The 19,539-nt window shown below is 47.0% G+C and overlaps 1 protein-coding gene across 1 annotated transcript; it reads left to right on the top strand.

Annotated features, from left to right (window-relative positions):
• Positions 1–519: 519 nt before the first annotated feature.
• LOC135530590 (tripartite motif-containing protein 16-like) lies at positions 520–10,933 on the top strand. Its single transcript, XM_064958891.1, has 6 exons — positions 520–1,189; positions 1,629–1,724; positions 4,870–5,103; positions 9,796–9,955; positions 10,081–10,140; positions 10,372–10,933. Exons 1-6 carry the CDS (start codon positions 593–595, stop codon positions 10,887–10,889), a joined length of 1,665 nt encoding a protein of 554 aa, XP_064814963.1. The 5' UTR covers positions 520–592; the 3' UTR covers positions 10,890–10,933.
• The last annotated feature ends 8,606 nt before the right edge of the window (positions 10,934–19,539 follow it).

Raw genomic sequence — 19,539 nt, 5'->3', positions numbered from 1 at the left:
GGAATGAGGCATCACAGTACCTGTTACACCACTGTACCACCAGGACCAATTACACACCAATAAACACACTGTAATGTAAAGTGTCACATCATTCTCAATGATCAGTCTGTACATACAGTATTCATTTCACCTACAGTACATTGTATCCATTTCAAGTCCCCCCTCCCCCCATTGTAGCTAATTATCTACAACACATTGTACACTTTTACAACCACGTATGAGTTATTATGGACGCTTATAGTTAGTATCACAGCACATCAGTTTAAGACTTTACAACATTCATTAAAAGCATTATAGCTATGTATTTCATAGAAACTGATACCCTTTATATATTCTAACCACTCTATTTAATTTATTCCATATTAAGGGTCCTAACCTAGGAACTAAAATATTGTCTCCTTCTCAACTTTGCCTCTCTCTCTCCCTCCCATCCTCTAACCCCTCCCTCTCTCACTCCCTCCTTCCCTCCCTCTAACCCCAGCCCTCTGGCAGAACCAGGAAGTCCCTCCCCTTCACAAACTCTCTTCTGAGGAAACGAAACTGATCTGAGTCTCTCTGTCGTCTGTCTGTGTGAGAGTGAACAACCGTCTAAATGGCTCAACAGGGAGTTCTGCTGGACCAGGACCAGTTCTGTTGTTCTGTCTGTCTGGATCTACTGAAGGAGCCGGTCACTATTCCCTGTGGACACAGTTACTGTAGGAGCTGTATTGAGGGCTGCTGGGATCAGGATGATCTGAAAGGGGTCTATAGCTGTCCTCAGTGCAGAGAGACCTTCACTCCAAGGCCTAATCTGAGGAAAAATAACATGTTGGCTGAGCTGGTGGAGAAACTAAGGAAGACAGGACTCCAGGCTGCTCCCCCTCCTGCTCTGTGCTATGCTGGACCTGGAGATGTGGCGTGTGATGTCTGCACTGGGACCAGAAAGCAGAAAGCCCTCATGTCCTGTCTGGCATGTCTGGCCTCTTACTGTGAGACTCACCTCCAACCTCACTATGAATTTCCTGCTTTGAAGAAGCACAAGCTGGTCAAAGCCACCGCACAACTACAGGAGAAGATCTGCTCTCATCATGACAAACTGCTGGAGGTTTACTGTCGTACCGATCAGCAGTGTATCTGTTATCTGTGTACAATGGATGAACATAAAGGCCATGATACAGTGTCAGCTGCAGCAGAGAGGACTGAGAAACAGGTAAGACCAGAACAACTTGTTGGTGGCTGTCTGATAAACTAAGAATTAAAGATACAGTAGGAACTAAATCTGTTTGAATATGAGATCATTCATTATATACAATATGAAATGGATCCACAAGAACAACTATGAACACAAACCTTGAGTATATAGATATGTTAACCCAGATTCTCAAAATGTATCACCATTTTCTAAAGTCAAACACTATTATCATTCTGAATGGCGTTTTATGAGTCCAAAGTTCAGTCTCAACACCTTGATACATGTAATCCTACCATAAAAACTATAATCATTCACATTGCAACATAATATAATATTGTAAAGGGACTTCCTCAGGATTGTAGACCTTCCTCTCTATGGGTCCTATGTCACATTACTATACTATTGATCTACTGGACTAATAAAGCTGGATAGCTCATTGAAGAGTGATTCTCCACAGAGGCAGCTGGGGATGAGTCAGCAGAAGGTCCAGCAGAGATTCCAGGAGAGAGAGAAGGAGCTGAAGGAGCTCCAACAGGCTGTGGAGTCTTTCAAGGTGAGTATTGTTGACCAGAGGAGACACACCATTTCACTTCTCTCCTCCAGTCAGAGAGAGAGAGAGGGGGGCCCCTATCCAATCCCACTGACCCCACTGTTGGGAACAGGCTGTCTGGACCCCTTTCAGAGAATAGACTGGTTCATGTAACCAACTGGGCTGCCTCATCACATAACCATGAGTAACCATGACGACTCATGTCCCCTATACATTAAAATGGAACTGTCTCTCTCTCAATTGAATTAAATTCATAGGGCTTTATTGGCATGGAAATATATGTTTCATTGCCAAAGCAAGTGAAATAGACAATAAACAAAAGTGAAATAAACAATCAGAAATGAACAGTAAACATTACACTTGGAAGTGATTTGGGGGATGGGGGAGGGTCTATTAGAAGTTAGTAGGACTCTTTTATTTTCTCAGAAGTACTGAGTTAGGTAGGAGGATTTAGAGGTGTAAACCGTGATTGAACACACTCCAGAACAGTAGGTGGCTCCATGCACTGTGAGGGTTTAACGTTGGTTTGTGGACCACACCTCTTAAAGGATAGGGTGCAGCATTTCTACTTTTTGATAAAAAGCATGTGGGTTTTGTTGTTCAACTTCCTGCTACTCATGCCAGGACTATAGTATATGCATATGATTAGTATGTGTGGATAGAAAACACTCTGAAGTTTCTAAAACTGGTTCAATCATGTCTGTGACTATAACAGAACTTATGTAGCAGGCAAAAGCCCAAGGAAAAACTGTTCAGAAAAACAAAAAATCCCTCTGGCAGTTCCCTGAATTGTCTTTGTCAAGGGAAATTAGATAGCGCCCAGTTTACAGTTCCTACAACTTCCACAGGATGTCACCAGTCTTTGGGTTGAAGTTAATCATTGGTGAAACGAAGAAGAGGCAGAGGTGACACTGTGGATTATGTTATGGAAGAGAGAAAACCGTGCATGTATTGTTGACTTGCTGTTATTGAATACAGATCGCCCCGTCAACAATTTGATCGATTATTAACGTTTAAAAATACCTAAAGTTGGATTACAAAAGTAGTTTGAAGTATTTTGGCATAGTTTTAAGCAACTTTTGAAATGTTTTGTCATGACGTTGCGTTTTGGAAAGCTGTTTTTTTTCTGGATCAAAACGGGCTTTATAAATGGACATTTTGGGTAAACATGGACGGAATTAATCGAAAAAAAAGGACCAATTGTGATGTTTATGGGACATATTGGAGTGCCAACAAAGAAGCTCGTCAAAGGTAATGCATGTTTTATATTTTATTTCAGCGTTTTGTGTAGCGCCGGCGACGCTAATTCATTTGTTTACATCTCGTTCAGGTGGTTTTAGGGGGGTGCATGCTATCAGATAATAGCTTCTCATGCTTTCGCCGAAAAGCATTTTTAAAATCTGACATAATGGCTGGATTCACAACGAGTGTAGCTTTAATTGAGTACCCTGCATGTGTGATTTAATGAAAGTTTGAGTTTTATCGCGTATTATTTGAATTTGGCGCTATGCATTTCCCCAGGCTATTGGCCACACGAGACGCCTCCATATCCCCAAAATAAGATTTGAGGACCTCCATTATATCATAGAAGAAGAAGTTGGTCTGTGAGGGTTTTGTTGTTCCTGAGGAGGGCAACTATTATTTTTATTTTCAAGTATTTTCAGAATGTATTAAAGCCAAAGCTAAAGCTTCCCTAAACAATTCAATATATCAGTCAATATATTTTCTCTGTGATTTATTTTCTCTCCGTCAACCGTTCCATCGCATCTTAACCGTCTTACCGGGCGTGCACTAGGACCCGGGGGAGGCTGCTGCTGCAGAGGCTGCTGCACCGCTCGTGACTGTCAGTCCTCCTTGTAGCTCATTGGTTAAGCTGTGGCTCGAGACTGTTAACAGTTAACGGACAGGAAACGGCTCTGACAGGACACATTCATGTCGAGGCAGTGATGTGAATGTGTGGTAAGTTAGAATAGAGAGAGAGTGTTTTCACTACTATAGACTTTGGTCATAATCAAAGCTTTGTTAACCAATAGGGTTTTATGTGAGGCTGCCTGTAAGTTACAGTGTAACAGACGTTACTAACGGTGTCTTTTAAATTCGACATAAGTTATGTGGCGATGATATCTAGTTAACGTTGTATTTAATGTAGTGTAATGACCTGACTCGATCATAAAGGAACAATTGTCCAGACAGAGGATTGAGTTACGAATTGACGGTTTATTAGCAACTTTACACAGGCTACTGTTTGGCCTGAGCTCACGCCAAATAAATGAAAGATACCCCACAAGCCAATCGGGACCTTCTCTTGTGAAGCCCAGACGTCAGAGAGAGAACAAAGGCTGAAGCTTAACTTCCAATGCCCCGCCCCCTCCACGCCACTCCGCCAACCACCAGGATGCCCGGCATCAGAACATCCCAGGCATTCCTGTGATTGGCAGATAGCAGGTTGATTGGCATGTCGGACCCCGCGAACACTGGGAACTGGTAAGTACAACACAACCAGCTACTAGCCGAACACATAACACACAGCTGTCTGTGCGGGTCGCTACAGTATTTTTACTATCTGTGCCAGGCTATAAATGACACAGATAATATCTAGTTAACGTTGTATTTAATGTAGTTTAACTATCTGTGCCAGACTATAAATGACACAGATAATATCTAGCTAACGTTGTATTTAATTGATCACAGCTTTCTGCTGTCCATGTAGAGTTTTTGGTAAAAAACATTACATTTGATTATTTTGTAGCAAAAATTGGAAAAAATCTTTGTTTATCTTTGTCAAACAGGCTGGACCTAAAGATATGCTTAAAGTTCTGAATGATGATATGAGATATATATATGATATACCAAGAGGTGTTCTGTACCTGTCTGTCCAGGAGGGAGGAGAGTAGAGCAGGACCAAGAGGTGTTCTGTACCTGTCTGTCCAGGAGGGAGGAGAGTAGAGCAGGACCAAGAGGTGTCCTGTACCTGTCTGTCCAGGAGGGAGGAGAGTAGAGCAGGACCAAGAGGTGTTCTGTACCTGTCTGTCTGGGAGAACAAGGCCTGGTGGACCTGGAGAGCAGAGTTCTGACTGAACCTGTCTATCTCTCTCTCTCTCTCTCTCTCTCTCTCTCTCTCTGTCTCTCTCTCTCTCTGTCTCTCCAGCGCTCTGCACAGTCAGCAGTGGAGGACAGTGATCAGATCTTTACTGAGCTGATCCGCTCCATTGAGAGAAGGAGCTCTGAGGTGAAGGAGCTGATCAGAGCCCAAGAGAAGGCTCAAGTGAGTCAAGCTGAAGGACTCCTGGAGCAACTGAAGCAGGAGATCGCTGAGCTGAGGAAGAGAAGCACTGAGCTGGAGCAGCTCTCACACACAGAGGATCACATCCATTTCCTCCAGGTAACTAAACTGTCTTGTTACATGTGATATGAAATTAACTTCATGGGAAATGTCTCTCTGTCCGTCCCTCTCTCTCTCTCTGTCCGTCCCTCTCTCTCTCTCTGTCCGTCCCTCTGTCCTGTCTGTCCGTCCCCCTCTCTCTCTCTGTCCGGACCAAGAGGTGTCTCTGTCCCCCCCTCTCTGTCTCTGTCCGTCCCCCTCTCTCTCTCTGGTCCCCTCTCTGTTCTGTCCGCTGTCTGTCTCTCTGTCCGTCCCCAGGACCAAGAGGTCCGCCCCTCTCTCTCTCTCTGTCCGCCCTCTGTCTCTCTGTCCGCCCAGGACCTCTCTGTCTCTGTCCGCCCCTCTCCAGGAGGGAGGAGAGTCCGCCCAAGAGGTGTTCTGTCTGTCTGTCCAGGAGGGAGGAGTCTGTCCGACCAAGAGGTGTCTCTGTACCTCTCTGTCCGGAGGGAGGAGAGTCTCAGGACCAAGAGGTCTTCTGTCTCTCTGTCCAGGAGGGAGGTCCAGGACCTGTTCTGTCTGTCTGTCCAGGAGGGAGGAGAGTCTCTCTGTCCGAGGTGTTCTGTACCTGTCTGTCCAGGAGGGGAGGAGAGTCCGAGCAGGACCAAGAGGTGTTCTGTCCTGTCTGTCCAGCCCTCCTCTCTGTCTCTCTCTCCTGTCCGCCCTCTCTCTCTCTCTCTCTCTGTCCGGACCAAGAGGTGTTCTGTCTCTCTCTCTCTCTGTCCGCCCCTCTCTCTCTCTCTCTCTGTCCGCCCAAGAGGTCTCTCTCTGTCTGTCCGCCCCTCTCTCTCTCTCTGTCCGCCCCTGTCTGTCCTCTCTCTGTCCGAGGTGTCTCTCTCTCTCTGTCTCTGTCCGTCCCTCTCTCTGTCTCTCTCTCTGTCTGTCCGTCCCTCTCTCTCTCTCTCTGTCCGTCCCTCTCTCTCTCTCTCTCTCTCTCTCTGTCCCTATCTCTCTGTCTGCCTGTCCGTCCCTATCTCTCTGTCTGCCTGTCCGTCCCTATCTCTCTGTCTGCCTGTCCGTCCCTATCTCTCTGTCTGTCTGTCCGTCCGTCCGTCTGTCTGTCCGTCCCTCTGTCCGTCCCTCCGTCTGTCTGTCCGTCCCTCTGTCTGTCCTTCCCTCTGTCTGCCTGTCCGTCCCTATCTCTCTGTCTGTCTGTCCGTCCGTCCCTCTGTCTGTCTGTCTGTCCCTCTGTCTGTCTGTCTGTCCGTCCCTCTGTCTGTCTGTCCGTCCCTCTGTCTGTCTGTCCGTCCCTCTGTCTGTCTGTCCGTCCCTCTGTCTGTCTGTCCGTCCCTCTCTGTCTGTCTGTCCGTCCCTCTCTCTCTGTATGTCTGTCCGTCCCTCTCTCTCTGTCTGTCTGTCCATCCCTCTCTCTCTGTCTGTCCGTCCCTCTGTCTGTCCGTCCCTCTGTCTGTCCGTCCCTCTGTCTGTCCGTCCCTCTGTCTGTCCGTCCCTATCTCTCTCTCTCTCTCTGTCTGTCCGTCCCTATCTCTCTCTCTCTCTCTCTCTGTCCGTCCCCCTCTCTCTCTCTGTCCGTCCCCTCTCTCTCTCTGTCTGTCCCCCTCCTCTCTCTCTGTCCGTCCCCCTCTCTCTCTCTCTGTCCGTCCCCTCTCTCTCTCTCTGTCCGTCCCCCTCTCTCTCTCTGTCCGTCCCCTCTCTCTCTGTCTCTCTGTCCGTCCCCCTCTCTCTCTCTCTCTGTCCGTCCCCCTCTCTCTGTCTCTCTGTCCGTCCCTCTCTCTCTGTCTGTCCGTCCCCCTCTCTCTCTCTGTCCGTCCCCTCTCTCTCTCTGTCCGTCCCCTCTCTCTCTCTCTGTCCGTCCCCTCTCTCTCTCTCTGTCTGTCCCCCTCCTCTCTCTCTCTCTGTCTGTCCGTCCCCCTCTCTCTCTCTCTCTCTGTCCGTCCCCTCTCTCTCTCTCTCTGTCCGTCCCCTCTCTCTCTCTCTCTCTCTGTCCGTCCCCTCTCTCTCTCCCTCTCTCTCTGTCCGTCCCCTCTCTCTCTCTGTCCGTCTCTCTCTCTCTCTCTCTCTGTCCGTCCCCCTCTCTCTCTCTCCTCTGTCCGTCCCCCTCTCTCTCTCTGTCCGTCCCCCTCTCTCTCTCTCTGTCCGTCCCCCTCTCTCTCTGTCCGTCCCCTCTCTCTCTCTGTCCGTCCCCCTCTCTCTGTCCGTCCCCTCTCTCTCTCTGTCTCCCCCTCTCTCTCTCTGTCCGTCCCCCTCTCTCTGTCCGTCCCTCTCTCTCTCTCTGTCCGTCCCCCTCTCTCTCTCTCTCTCTGTCCGTCCCCTCTCTCTCTCTCTCTCTGTCCGTCCCCTCTCTCTCTCTCTGTCCGTCCCTCTCTCTCTCTCTGTCTCGTCCTGTCCGTCCCCCTCTCTCTCTGTCCGTCCCCCTCTCTCTCTCTCTCTCTCTCTGTCTGTCCCTCTCTCTCCAGAGGTATCAGTCTCTCTGTCTCTCTGTCCCTCCAGAGGTATCAGTCTCTCTCTCTCTGTCCGTCCCTCTCTCTCTCTGTCCGTCTCTCTCTCTCTGTCCGTCTCTCTCTCTCTCTCTCTGTCCGTCCCCTCTCTCTCTCTCTGTCCGTCCCCCTCTCTCTCTCTGTCCCCTCTCTCTCTCTGTCCGTCCGTCCCCTCTCTCTCTCTGTCCGTCCCCCTCTCTCTCTGTCCGTCCCCTCTCTCTCTCTCTGTCCGTCCCCTCTCTCTCTCTCTCTGTCCGTCCCCTCTCTCTCTCTCTCTGTCCGTCCCCCTCTCTCTCTCTCTCCCCTCTCTCTCTCTGTCCGTCCCCCCTCTCTCTCTCTCTGTCCGTCCCCCTCTCTCTCTCTCTGTCCGTCCCCCTCTCTCTCTCTGTCCGTCCCCTCTCTCTCTCTCTCTCTGTCCCTCTCTCTCTCCAGTCCAGTCCTCTCTCTCTCTCCAGAGTTATCAGTCTCTCTCTCTCTCTGTCCCTCCAGAGGTATCAGTCTCTCTCTCTGTCCGTCCCCTCTCTCTCTCTGTCCGTCCCCTCTCTCTCTCTCTCTGTCCGTCCCCTCTCTCTCTCTCTCTCTCTGTCCGTCCCCCTCTCTCTCTCTCTCTCTGTCCGTCCCTCTCTCTCTCTCTCTCTCTCTGTCCGTCCCCTCTCTCTCTCTCTCTCTCTGTCCGTCCCCCTCTCTCTCTCTGTCTCTCTCTGTCTGTCCCTCTCTCTCCAGAGGTATCGTCTCTCTCTCTCTCTCTGTCCCTCCAGAGGTATCAGTCTCTCTCTCTCTGTCCGTCCCCCTCTCTCTCTCCGTCCTCTCTGTCCGTCTCTCTCTCTGTCCGTCTCTCTCTCTCTGTCCGTCTCTCTCTCTCTCTCTCTCCTCTCTCTCTGTCCGTCTCTCTCTCTCTCTGTCACTCTCTCTCTCTCTCTCTCTCTGTCCGTCCCTCTCTCTCTCTCTCTGTCCGTCCCCTCTCTCTCTCTGTCTCTGTCCGTCCCCCCTCTCTCTCTCTCTGTCCGTCCGTCCCCCTCTCTCTCTCTCTGTCCGTCCGTCCCCTCTCTCTCTCTGTCTGTCCGTCCCCCTCTCTCTCTCTGTCCGTCCCTCTCTCTCTGTCCGTCCCCTCTCTCTCTCTCTCTGTCCGTCCCCCCCTCTCTCTCTCTCTGTCCGTCCCTCTCTCTCTCTCTCTCTCTGTCCGTCCCTCTCTCTCTCTCTGTCCGTCTCTCTCTCTGTCTGTCCCCCTCTCTCTCTCTCTGTCCGTCCCCCTCTCTCTCTCTGTCCGTCCCCCTCTCTCTCTCTCTGTCCGTCCCCCTCTCTCTCTCTCTCTCTGTCCCTCTCTCTCTCAGAGGTATCCCTCTCTCTCTCTCCAGAGTTATCAGTCTCTCTCTCTCTGTCCCTCCAGAGGTATCAGTCTCTCTCTCTCTCTCTCTCTCTCTCTCTCTCTGTCCGTCCCTCTCTCTCTCTCTCTGTCCGTCCCTCTCTCTCTCTCTCTCTCTCTCCAGAGGTCCCTCTCTCTCTCTCTCTGTCCCTCCAGAGGTATCAGTCTCTCTCTCTGTCCGTCTCTCTCTCTGTCCGTCTCTCTCTCTCTCTCTCTCTCTCTCTCTCTCTCTCTCTCTCTCTCTGTCCGTCCCTCTCTCTCTCTCTCTCTCTCTGTCCGTCCCTCTCTCTCTCTCTCTCTCTCTCTCTCTGTCCGTCCCCTCTCTCTCTCTCTGTCCGTCCGTCCCCTCTCTCTCTCCGTCCGTCCCCTCTCTGTCCTGTCCGTCTCTCTCTCTCTCTCTCTGTCCGTCCCTCTCTCTCTCTATCTGTCCGTCCCTCTCTCTCTGTCTCTCTGTCCGTCCTCTCTCTCTCTCTCTCCTGTCCGTCTCTCTCTCTCTCTCTGTCCGTCTCTCTCTCTCTCTCTCTCTGTCCGTCCCCTCTCTCTCTCTCTCTCTGTCCGTCCCCCTCTCTCTCTCTCTGTCCGTCCCTCTCTCTCTCTGTCCGTCCCCCTCTCTCTCTCTCTCCAGAGGTGTCAGTCCCCCCTCTCTCTCTCTCTGTCTCTCTCTCTCCAGAGGTATCAGTCTCTCTCTCTCTCTCCAGAGTTATCAGTCTCTCTCTCTCTCTCTGTCCCTCCAGAGGTATCAGTCTCTCTCTCTCTCTCTCTCTCTCTCTCTCTCTCTCTGTCTCTCTCTCTCTCTCTCTCTCTCTCTCTCTCTCTCTCTCTCTCTCTCTCTCTCTCTCTCTCTCTCTCTCTCTCTCTCCAGAGGTATCAGTCTCTCTCTCTCTCTCTCTCCAGAGGTATCAGTCTCTCTCCAGTATCAGTGTATCTTCAGACTTACCCAGCATCGTTGTCCGTCCTCTTCAGTCCTTTGGAGATGTGAGTCAGACTGTGTCTGAACTGAGAGAGAAACTAGAAGACTTCCTTAAAGGAGAATGGACCAAGATCTCCACTACAGGTGTGTTGAAAACAATAAGAACATCAACTTTAGACCATTGAAAGTTCCCTACTAGTCATATACATGTGGAATATGGTCTGATGATAACATTCCCTCTCTCTGTCAATGTGTTTGTGTGTCTGTAGTGAATATAGTGGATGTTGTACTGCCTCCAGAGCCCAAGACCAGAGAACAGTTGTTACAATGTGAGTCTCTTTATTGTGAAGTAACTAACAGTCTCTTTTTACTGACACTCCTAACAATCCCTCTAGAAATATATAGCAATAGTAGATCTAATCAAAGACTGGGTCTCTATCTGACTCCTCATATTTCTCTGATTTGATCTCTGCTGTGCTCTAATCAAAGACAGGGGAGATACAGTATCTGACGTAACTTATTGTTCTGACTCCCCTCGTTGGTCTCTGCTCTTCTCCCAGATTCCAGTCAGCTCACACTGGACCCAAACACAGCACACACACTCCTCTCTCTGTCTGAAGGGAACAGAAAGGTGACACGTACAGACCAAGTCCAACCATATCCTGTCCATCCAGACAGATTCACCTACTGGTGGCAGGTTCTGTGTAGAGAGGGTCTGTCTGGACGCTGTTACTGGGAGGTGGAGAGGACTGGTGGTGTTGATACAGCAGTCTCATATAAAGACATCAGCAGAACAGGGAGAGATGGTGGATTTGGACTCAATAACAAGTCCTGGAGTTTAAAGTGCTCTAGAGGTGGTTATTGTTTCAGACACAATAATGTTGAGACTAAAGTATCAGGCCCTCAGTCCTCCAGAGTAGGAGTGTACCTGGATCACAAGGCAGGTACTCTGTCCTTCTACAGTGTCTCTGACACAATGACCCTCCTCCACAGAGTCCAGACCACATTCACTCAGCCCCTCTATCCTGGGTTTTATCTCTATGATTATAATGATACTGCTGAGCTGGTTAAACTGTAAACTGATTTGTTATTAATTAAAATTCAATCCAATGTTTTAATCTTGTACATTTCCATGAATCATGATGTCTGGTGTTGATGTATATTGGTTGTCATTCAGAACCATTGATATGTTTTCTCAGTTGGTTCTCTGTCTCTATGTAATTCTCCTCAGTATCATTGATCAGCTTGTTGGCTCGGTCCTAATTGATGTGTTCTCTGTCACCTGGAGCTGCATGGAAAATGGTCCAGGAACTAAAGGACAATTCAGGACTAGTCAGCCCACTACAAGCTGGTATCACTTCCTTTCTACTAAACTATATGGTCTGGTTTCCCAGACACAGATGAATCCTAGTCCTGGACTAAACAGTATGTTCAATGTAGATGTCCAGGAAACCGGCCCTAAATGTGTCATCTTTCATCCTCCCATACTGCTCAGTCCAGCAACATTAAACCTGTCCAGCAGGTGGTGCTGTTGACCAAACAATAAAACCAGCAGATATCTTGACTTGCCACTCAGTATATCAGTAATGTTCAGAATAGTACTTTAATATCATTGGAGATTGATGGTCTTTTTAATCCACTATCCAGAGTCAGGAACAGATGAAGTTAGGTCTGCTACTGTTCAGTGATTAAATATGATTTATGGTGATGGGAAATAATAAAAAACACTCAACTTCATCTAGTAATAGTTTTCCTTTGTTATTTATTCCAAGGTGTGTCTTTAACTTGTAAATGTATTGTGTGGAGGTGAGCTAGTGGTGTGGCTGATAGAATAGAATGAAGAGGGAGGAGGGGGAGGAAGAGGGGAGGAGTGAAGGGCTGTTCAAGAAACCAGATGAGGAAGAGGAAGATGTTCAGGGGAATTACTGTCTCTGTTCCAAATGGTTCCTATTCCCTACGTAGTGCACTACGGTGCTTCTGACCAGGTCTAAAGTAGTGTTCTACGTAGGGAATAGGGTGTAGATATATTACAATATCATGCTTTAGTGTTTGGCACAAAAATATATTAGATCTCCACCCCCCACTTCCTGTCTGTCATCCCCCAGTTCTGTTAAGACTTCCTCTCATTGAACTGGGCCTCATTCTAAATGGTCACTTTGTATTGATAGTCCATACTGGTCTTTACTATGGTTCTACATACAGTACCTGTATTGATAGTCCATACTGGTCTTTACTATGGTTCTACATACAGTACCTGTATTGATAGTCCATACTGGTCTTTACTATGGTTCTACATACAGTACCTGTATTGATAGTCCATACTGGTCTTTACTATGGTTCTACATACAGTATCTGTATTGATAGTCCATACTGGTATTTACTATGGTTCTACATACAGTATCTGTATTGATAGTCCATACTGGTCTTTACTATGGTTCTACATACATTTTTGAATCATGGACTGGTCTTTACTATGGTTCTTGGAGACTGGAGCACACTGCAGTCCCTTTCAGGTCCATAGGGTTTTACTGCCCCCTGCTGGAGACTGGAGCACACTGCAGTCCCTTTCAGGTCCATATGGGTTTACTGCCCCCTGCTGGAGACTGGAGCACACTGCAGTCCCTTTCAGGTCCATAGGGTTTTACTGCCCCCTGCTGGAGACTGGAGCACACTGCAGTCCCTTTCAGGTCCATAGGGTTTTACTGCCCCCTGCTGGAGACTGGAGCACACTGCAGTCCCTTTCAGGTCCATAGGGTTTTACTGCCCCCTGCTGGAGACTGGAGCACACTGCAGTCCCTTTCAGGTCCATAGGGTGGGCTGGAGACTTTCCCATTCAGGTCCATAGGGTTTTACTGCCCCTGCTGGAGACTGGAGCACACTGCAGTCCCTGGCTTTCTTTGTGCAGCTTGAGGATGAGGTCCTCATCACCTGTTGTGACGGATCCAACAAATATCCCCAGGTGAAGGCAGGGTCCCATCTCATCCAACACATCATTGACTCTTATAGGAAGGAGCATTACCCATGTTAAACTATGGAATGAACTGTACATTTTATGGTGAATTTTAATACAGATTTACTTTAATACAATAATTCCTTGAATGTAATTAGTTTGTGTTTTGTAATGATGTTATTGAAACAGAATAAGTCAGTAATGAGGGAATAAATAAGTCCAGTCCAACCATTACCTCTCTCCTCTTTCACATCCTCTATCATCACTCCATGGGGGAGTACAACCATTACCTCTCTCCTCTTTCACATCCCTCTATCATCACTCCATGGGGGAGTACAACCATTACCTCTCTCCTCTTTCACATCCCTCTATCATCACTCCATGGGGAGGGGGGGAGTACAACCATTACCTCTCTCCTCTTTCACATCCCTCTATCATCACTCCATGGGGGAGTACAACCATTACCTCTCTCCTCTTTCACATCCCTCTATCATCACTCCATGGGGGAGTACAACCATTACCTCTCTCCTCTTTCACATCCCTCTATCATCACTCCATGGGGGAGTACAACCATTACCTACATCCCTCTATCATCACTCCATGGGGGAGTTTACCTCTCTCCTCTTTCACATCCCTCTATCATCACTCCATGGGGGAGTACAACCATTACCTCTCTCATCACTCTGGAGGCATCTGGACACCACCTCCTTCATCCTGCTGTCACATGGGGGAGTACAACCATTACCTGCTTTCTTTCACATCCACCACCTCATATCATCACAACCATTACCTCCTCCTCTTTCACATCCCTCTATCATCACTCCATGGGGAGTACAACCATTACCTCTCTCTCTTTCACATCCCTCTATCATCACTCCATGGGGGAGTACAACCAAACCTGCTTTACATCCCTGGACACCTCCTGGTATCATCCTCTCAACACAGCACCTAAACCTGCTTTAGGGAGTACACCACCTGGTATCATACTGCTGTAACACATCACCTAAACCTGCTTCATCTGGACACCACCTGGTATCATACTGCTGTAACAACAGCATGGTATCATACCTCTCTCCTCTTTCACATCTGGACACCACCTGGTATCATACTGCTGTAACCACAGCACCTAAACCTGCTTTAGAGAGTACATCTGGACATCATACTCTGGTACCTAAACCTGCTTTAGAGGCATCTGGACACCACCTTTCACATCCCTCTATCATCACTGCTGTAACCATCATACACTCTCACCTAAACCTGCTATCATCTGGACACCACCTGGTATCATACTGCTGTAACAACACAGCTTTAGAGGCATCTGGACACCACCTGGTATCATACTGCTGTAACAACACAGCACCATAAACCTGGAGGCATCTGGACACCACCTGGTATCATACTGCTGTAACAACCAGCACCTAAACCTGCTTTAGATCTGGACACCACCTATATCATGCTGTAACAACACAGCACAAACCTGCTTTAGAGGCATCTGGACACCACCTATCTGGACACCACCTGCACTGCTGTAACAACACACACCTAAACCTGCTTTAGAGGCATCTGGACACCACCTGGTATCATACTGCTGTAACAACACAGCACCTAAACCTGCTTTAGAGGCATCTGGACACCACCTGGTATCATACTGCTGTAACAACACAGCACCTAAACCTGCTTTAGAGGCATCTGGACACCACCTGGTATCATACTGCTGTAACAACACAGCACCTAAACCTGCTTTAGAGGCATCTGGACACCACCTGGTATCATACTGCTGTAACAACACAGCACCTAAACCTGCTTTAGAGGCATCTGGACACCACCTGGTATCATACTGCTGTAACAACACAGCACCTAAACCTGCTTTAGAGGCATCTGGACACCACCTGGTATCATACTGCTGTAACAACACAGCACCTAAACCTGCTTTAGAGGCATCTGGACACCACCTGGTATCATACTGCTGTAACAACACAGCACCTAAACCTGCTTTAGAGGCATCTGGACACCACCTGGTATCATACTGCTGTAACAACACAGCACCTAAACCTGCTTTAGAGGCATCTGGACACCACCTGGTATCATACTGCTGTAACAACACAGCACCTAAACCTGCTTTAGAGGCATCTGGACACCACCTGGTATCATACTGCTGTAACAACACAGCACCTAAACCTGCTTTAGAGGCATCTGGACACCACCTGGTATCATACTGCTGTAACAACACAGCACCTAAACCTGCTTTAGAGGCATCTGGACACCACCTGGTATCATACTGCTGTAACAACACAGCACCTAAACCTGCATTAGAGGCATCTGGACACCACCTGGTATCATACTGCTGTAACAACACAGCACCTAAACCTGCTTTAGAGGCATCTGGACACCACCTGGTATCATACTGCTGTAACAACACAGCACCTAAACCTGCTTTAGAGGCATCTGGACACCACCTGGTATCATACTGCTGTAACAACACAGCACCTAAACCTGCTTTAGAGGCATCTGGACACCACCTGGTATCATACTGCTGTAACAACACAGCACCTAAACCTGCATTAGAGGCATCTGGACACCACCTGGTATCATACTGCTGTAACAACACAGCACCTAAACCTGCTTTAGAGGCATCTGGACACCACCTGGTATCATACTGCTGTAACAACACAGCACCTAAACCTGCTTTAGAGGCATCTGGACACCACCTGGTATCATACTGCTGTAACAACACAGCACCTAAACCTGCTTTAGAGGCATCTGGACACCACCTGGTATCATACTGCTGTAACAACACAGCACCTAAACCTGCTTTAGAGGCATCTGGACACCACCTGGTATCATACTGCTGTAACAACACAGCACCTAAACCTGCTTTAGAGGCATCTGGACACCACCTGGTATCATACTGCTGTAACAACACAGCACCTAAACCTGCTTTAGAGGCATCTGGACACCACCTGGTATCATACTGCTGTAACAACACAGCACCTAAACCTGCTTTAGAGGCATCTGGACACCACCTGGTATCATACTGCTGTAACAACACAGCACCTAAACCTGCTTTAGAGGCATCTGGACACCACCTGGTATCATACTGCTGTAACAACACAGCACCTAAACCTGCTTTAGAGGCATCTGGACACCACCTGGTATCATACTGCTGTAACAACACAGCACCTAAACCTGCTTTAGAGGCATCTGGACACCACCTGGTATCATACTGCTGTAACAACACAGCACCTAAACCTGCTTTAGAGGCATCTGGACACCACCTGGTATCATACTGCTGTAACAACACAGCACCTAAACCTGCATTAGAGGCATCTGGACACCACCTGGTATCATACTGCTGTAACAACACAGCACCTAAACCTGCTTTAGAGGCATCTGGACACCACCTGGTATCATACTGCTGTAACAACACAGCACCTAAACCTGCTTTAGAGGCATCTGGACACCACCTGGTATCATACTGCTGTAACAACACAGCACCTAAACCTGCTTTAGAGGCATCTGGACACCACCTGGTATCATACTGCTGTAACAACACAGCACCTAAACCTGCTTTAGAGGCATCTGGACACCACCTGGTATCATACTGTGTAACAACACAGCACCTAAACCTGCATTAGAGGCATCTGGACACTGAATCATACTGTGTAACAACACAGCACCTAAACCTGTACCTGAATAGTATATACTGCTGTAACATACAGCACCTAAACCTGCTTTAGAGGCATCTGTACACCACCTGGTATCATACTGCTGTAACAACCTGAATAGTATCTAGTGATGTGACCTGAATAAACCTGTCTGGACCTGAATAGTATATACTGTGTATACAACACAGTACCTAATAGTATAGAGGCATATAGTGATGTACCTGAATAGTATACCTGGACATACCTGTATATATATGATGTACCTGAATAGTATATAGTATATAGTGATGTACCTGAATAGTATACAGTATATAGTGATGTACCTGAATAGTATACAGTATATAGTGATGTACCTGAATAGTATATATAAACCTGATGTACCTGAATAGTATACACCTGTATATAGTGATGTACCTGAATAGTGATATAGTATGGATCACTGGTATATAGTGCTGTAACTGCTGAATCTATATAGTGATGTACCTGAATAGTATATAGTGATGTACCTGAATAGTATATAGTGATGTACCTGAATAGTATACAGTATATAGTGATGTACCTGAATAGTATACAGTATATAGTGATGTACCTGAATAGTATACAGTATATAGTGATGTACCTGAATAGTATACAGTATATAGTGATGTACCTAATAGTATACATGTACCTGAATAGTATACAGTATATAGTGATGTACCTGAATAGTATACAGTATATACCTGTATATATATCATTCCTAGTCCCTCACCAATTTCCTCCACTGTGATGTCCTGCTGGTCAGTGTATCATTCCTGTCCCTCACCATTTCCTCCACTGTCCTCTCCTGCTGGTCAGTGTATCATTCCTGTCACTCACCATAGTCCACTGTAGTATATCCTGTGATGTCAGTAGTATCATTCCTGTCCCCTCAATTTCCTCCACTGTCCTCTCCTGCTGGTCAGTGTATCATTCCTGTCCCTCACCATTTCCTCCACTGTCCTCTCCTGCTGGTCAGTGTATCATTCCTGTCCCTCACCATTTCCTCCACTGTCCTCTCCTGCTGGTCAGTGTATCATTCCTGTCCCTCACCATTTCCTCCACTGTCCTCTCCTGCTGGTCAGTGTATCATTCCTGTCCCTCACCATTTCCTCCACTGTCCTCTCCTGCTGGTCAGTCAGTATATAGCGATTACCACCATGGGGTCTTCTGTCTATTCTGAGGGTAGAACAGTTTACTGTCAGTAGATCCTACTGGAACAATCCTGGAACATGTTGACATGCATTACAATATGTCATTTCCTGTAAATGTAAAGGTGAAGCATAGTGCACATCCTGCTGACTCACCGCTTTTCTTAGTGAAATGTTCTCATGATGGAATTTGCCAGTTGATCTTTTCAGATTGGGGTGAACTAATGTGTGTCCTCTGTCATGGTCAGACCATGTTGACCACATGATCATAGTGATGGACCTGAATTCATTAGATACAACAGTTCCCTGTACCTGCCTCCATCTCTCTGATGTCCACCTCTCTGAGGTCCTTAGATGTTCATAGTTTATGAGTTTGTACTAATAGTTGTGTCAATGTAGCTTTCCTTCTGGACTCCTCACAAATGTAAAAGCATTGGATTGGTGTTGACATGGGGTAGAGGGAGTTTACATAAACCAGTCATTTCCTTTAAATCCATGAAGGGAACTGGACAAGTTCACATCCTGCTGGAGAGATAATTGTTACACCATTTCCTCCATGTCCTTCTGATAGTGAAAACCAGATGGGGTTGTCTGCTTTCTGATGAACAGAACACACAGTGCCCACAGTAGATCAACTGAGAACAATCCTGGAACATGTTGACATGCATTACAATATGTCATTTCACAAATGAAGAGTGATCACATCCTGCTGACTCACCGCACACTTAGAGAAATGTTCTCAGAGAGAACATCAGGTGAAGTTGTGTAGATGAGGTGAATAATGTGATCAGAACCTCTGTCATGGTCAGTCTGGTTAACCACATGATCAACGACATGGACCGGACTTCATTAGATACAACCAGTATGGACTATCAATACAGATGTCCACCATGTATGAGGGCTCCTTAGAACTATCATACAGGTACTGTTGAAGACCATAGTATGGACTATCAATACAGGTACTGTATGTAGAACCATAGTAAAGACCAGTATGGACTATCAATACAGGTACTGTATGTAGAACCATAGTAAAGACTGGACTATCAATACAGTACTGTATGTAGAACCATAGTAAAGACCAGTATGGACTATCAATACAGGTACTGTATGTAGAACCATAGTAAAGACCAGTATGGACTATCAATACAGGTACTGTATGTAGAACCATAGTAAAGACCAGTATGGACTATCAATACAGGTACTGTATGTAGAACCATAGTAAAGACCAGTATGGACTATCAATACAAAGTGAACATTTAGAATGAGGCCCAGTTCAATGAGAGGAAGTCTTAACAGAACTGGGGGGTGGAGATCTAATATATTTTTGTGCCAAACACTAAAGCATGATATTGTAATAAATCTACACCCTATTCCCTACGTAGAACACTACTTTAGACCTGGTCAGAAGCACCGTAGTGCACTACGTAGGGAATAGGGAACCATTTGGAACAGAGACAGTAATTCCCCTGAACATCTTCCTCTTCCTCATCTGGTTTCTTGAACAGCCCTTCACTCCTCCCCTCTTCCTCCCCTCCTCCCTCTTCATTCTATTCTATCAGCCACACCACTAGCTCACCTCCACACAATACATTTACAAGTTAAAGACACACCTTGGAATAAATAACAAAGGAAAACTATTACTAGATGAAGTTGAGTGTTTTTTATTATTTCCCATCACCATAAATCATATTTAATCACTGAACAGTAGCAGACCTAACTTCATCTGTTCCTGACTCTGGATAGTGGATTAAAAAGACCATCAATCTCCAATGATATTAAAGTACTATTCTGAACATTACTGATATACTGAGTGGCAAGTCAAGATATCTGCTGGTTTTATTGTTTGGTCAACAGCACCACCTGCTGGACAGGTTTAATGTTGCTGGACTGAGCAGTATGGGAGGATGAAAGATGACACATTTAGGGCCGGTTTCCTGGACATCTACA

Source organism: Oncorhynchus masou, unplaced genomic scaffold, assembly GCF_036934945.1.
Source record: "Oncorhynchus masou masou isolate Uvic2021 unplaced genomic scaffold, UVic_Omas_1.1 unplaced_scaffold_1388, whole genome shotgun sequence".
Classification (NCBI taxonomy): Eukaryota; Metazoa; Chordata; class Actinopteri; order Salmoniformes; family Salmonidae; genus Oncorhynchus; species Oncorhynchus masou.
The sequence above is the reverse complement of the archived record's forward strand: the minus strand, read 5'-3'. Positions and strand labels throughout refer to the sequence as shown.

Bases quoted from the DNA above. Each gene is read 5' to 3' on its own strand.
- LOC135530590 (XM_064958891.1), top strand. From the start codon at position 593: ATGGCTCAACAGGGAGTTCTGCTGGACCAGGACCAGTTCTGTTGTTCT. The intron at 5,104-9,795 runs GTAACTAAACTG...CTCTCTCTCCAG, and splicing joins ATCACATCCATTTCCTCCAG to AGGTATCAGTCTCTCTCCAG. The intron at 9,956-10,080 runs GTGTGTTGAAAA...GTGTGTCTGTAG, and splicing joins GACCAAGATCTCCACTACAG to TGAATATAGTGGATGTTGTA.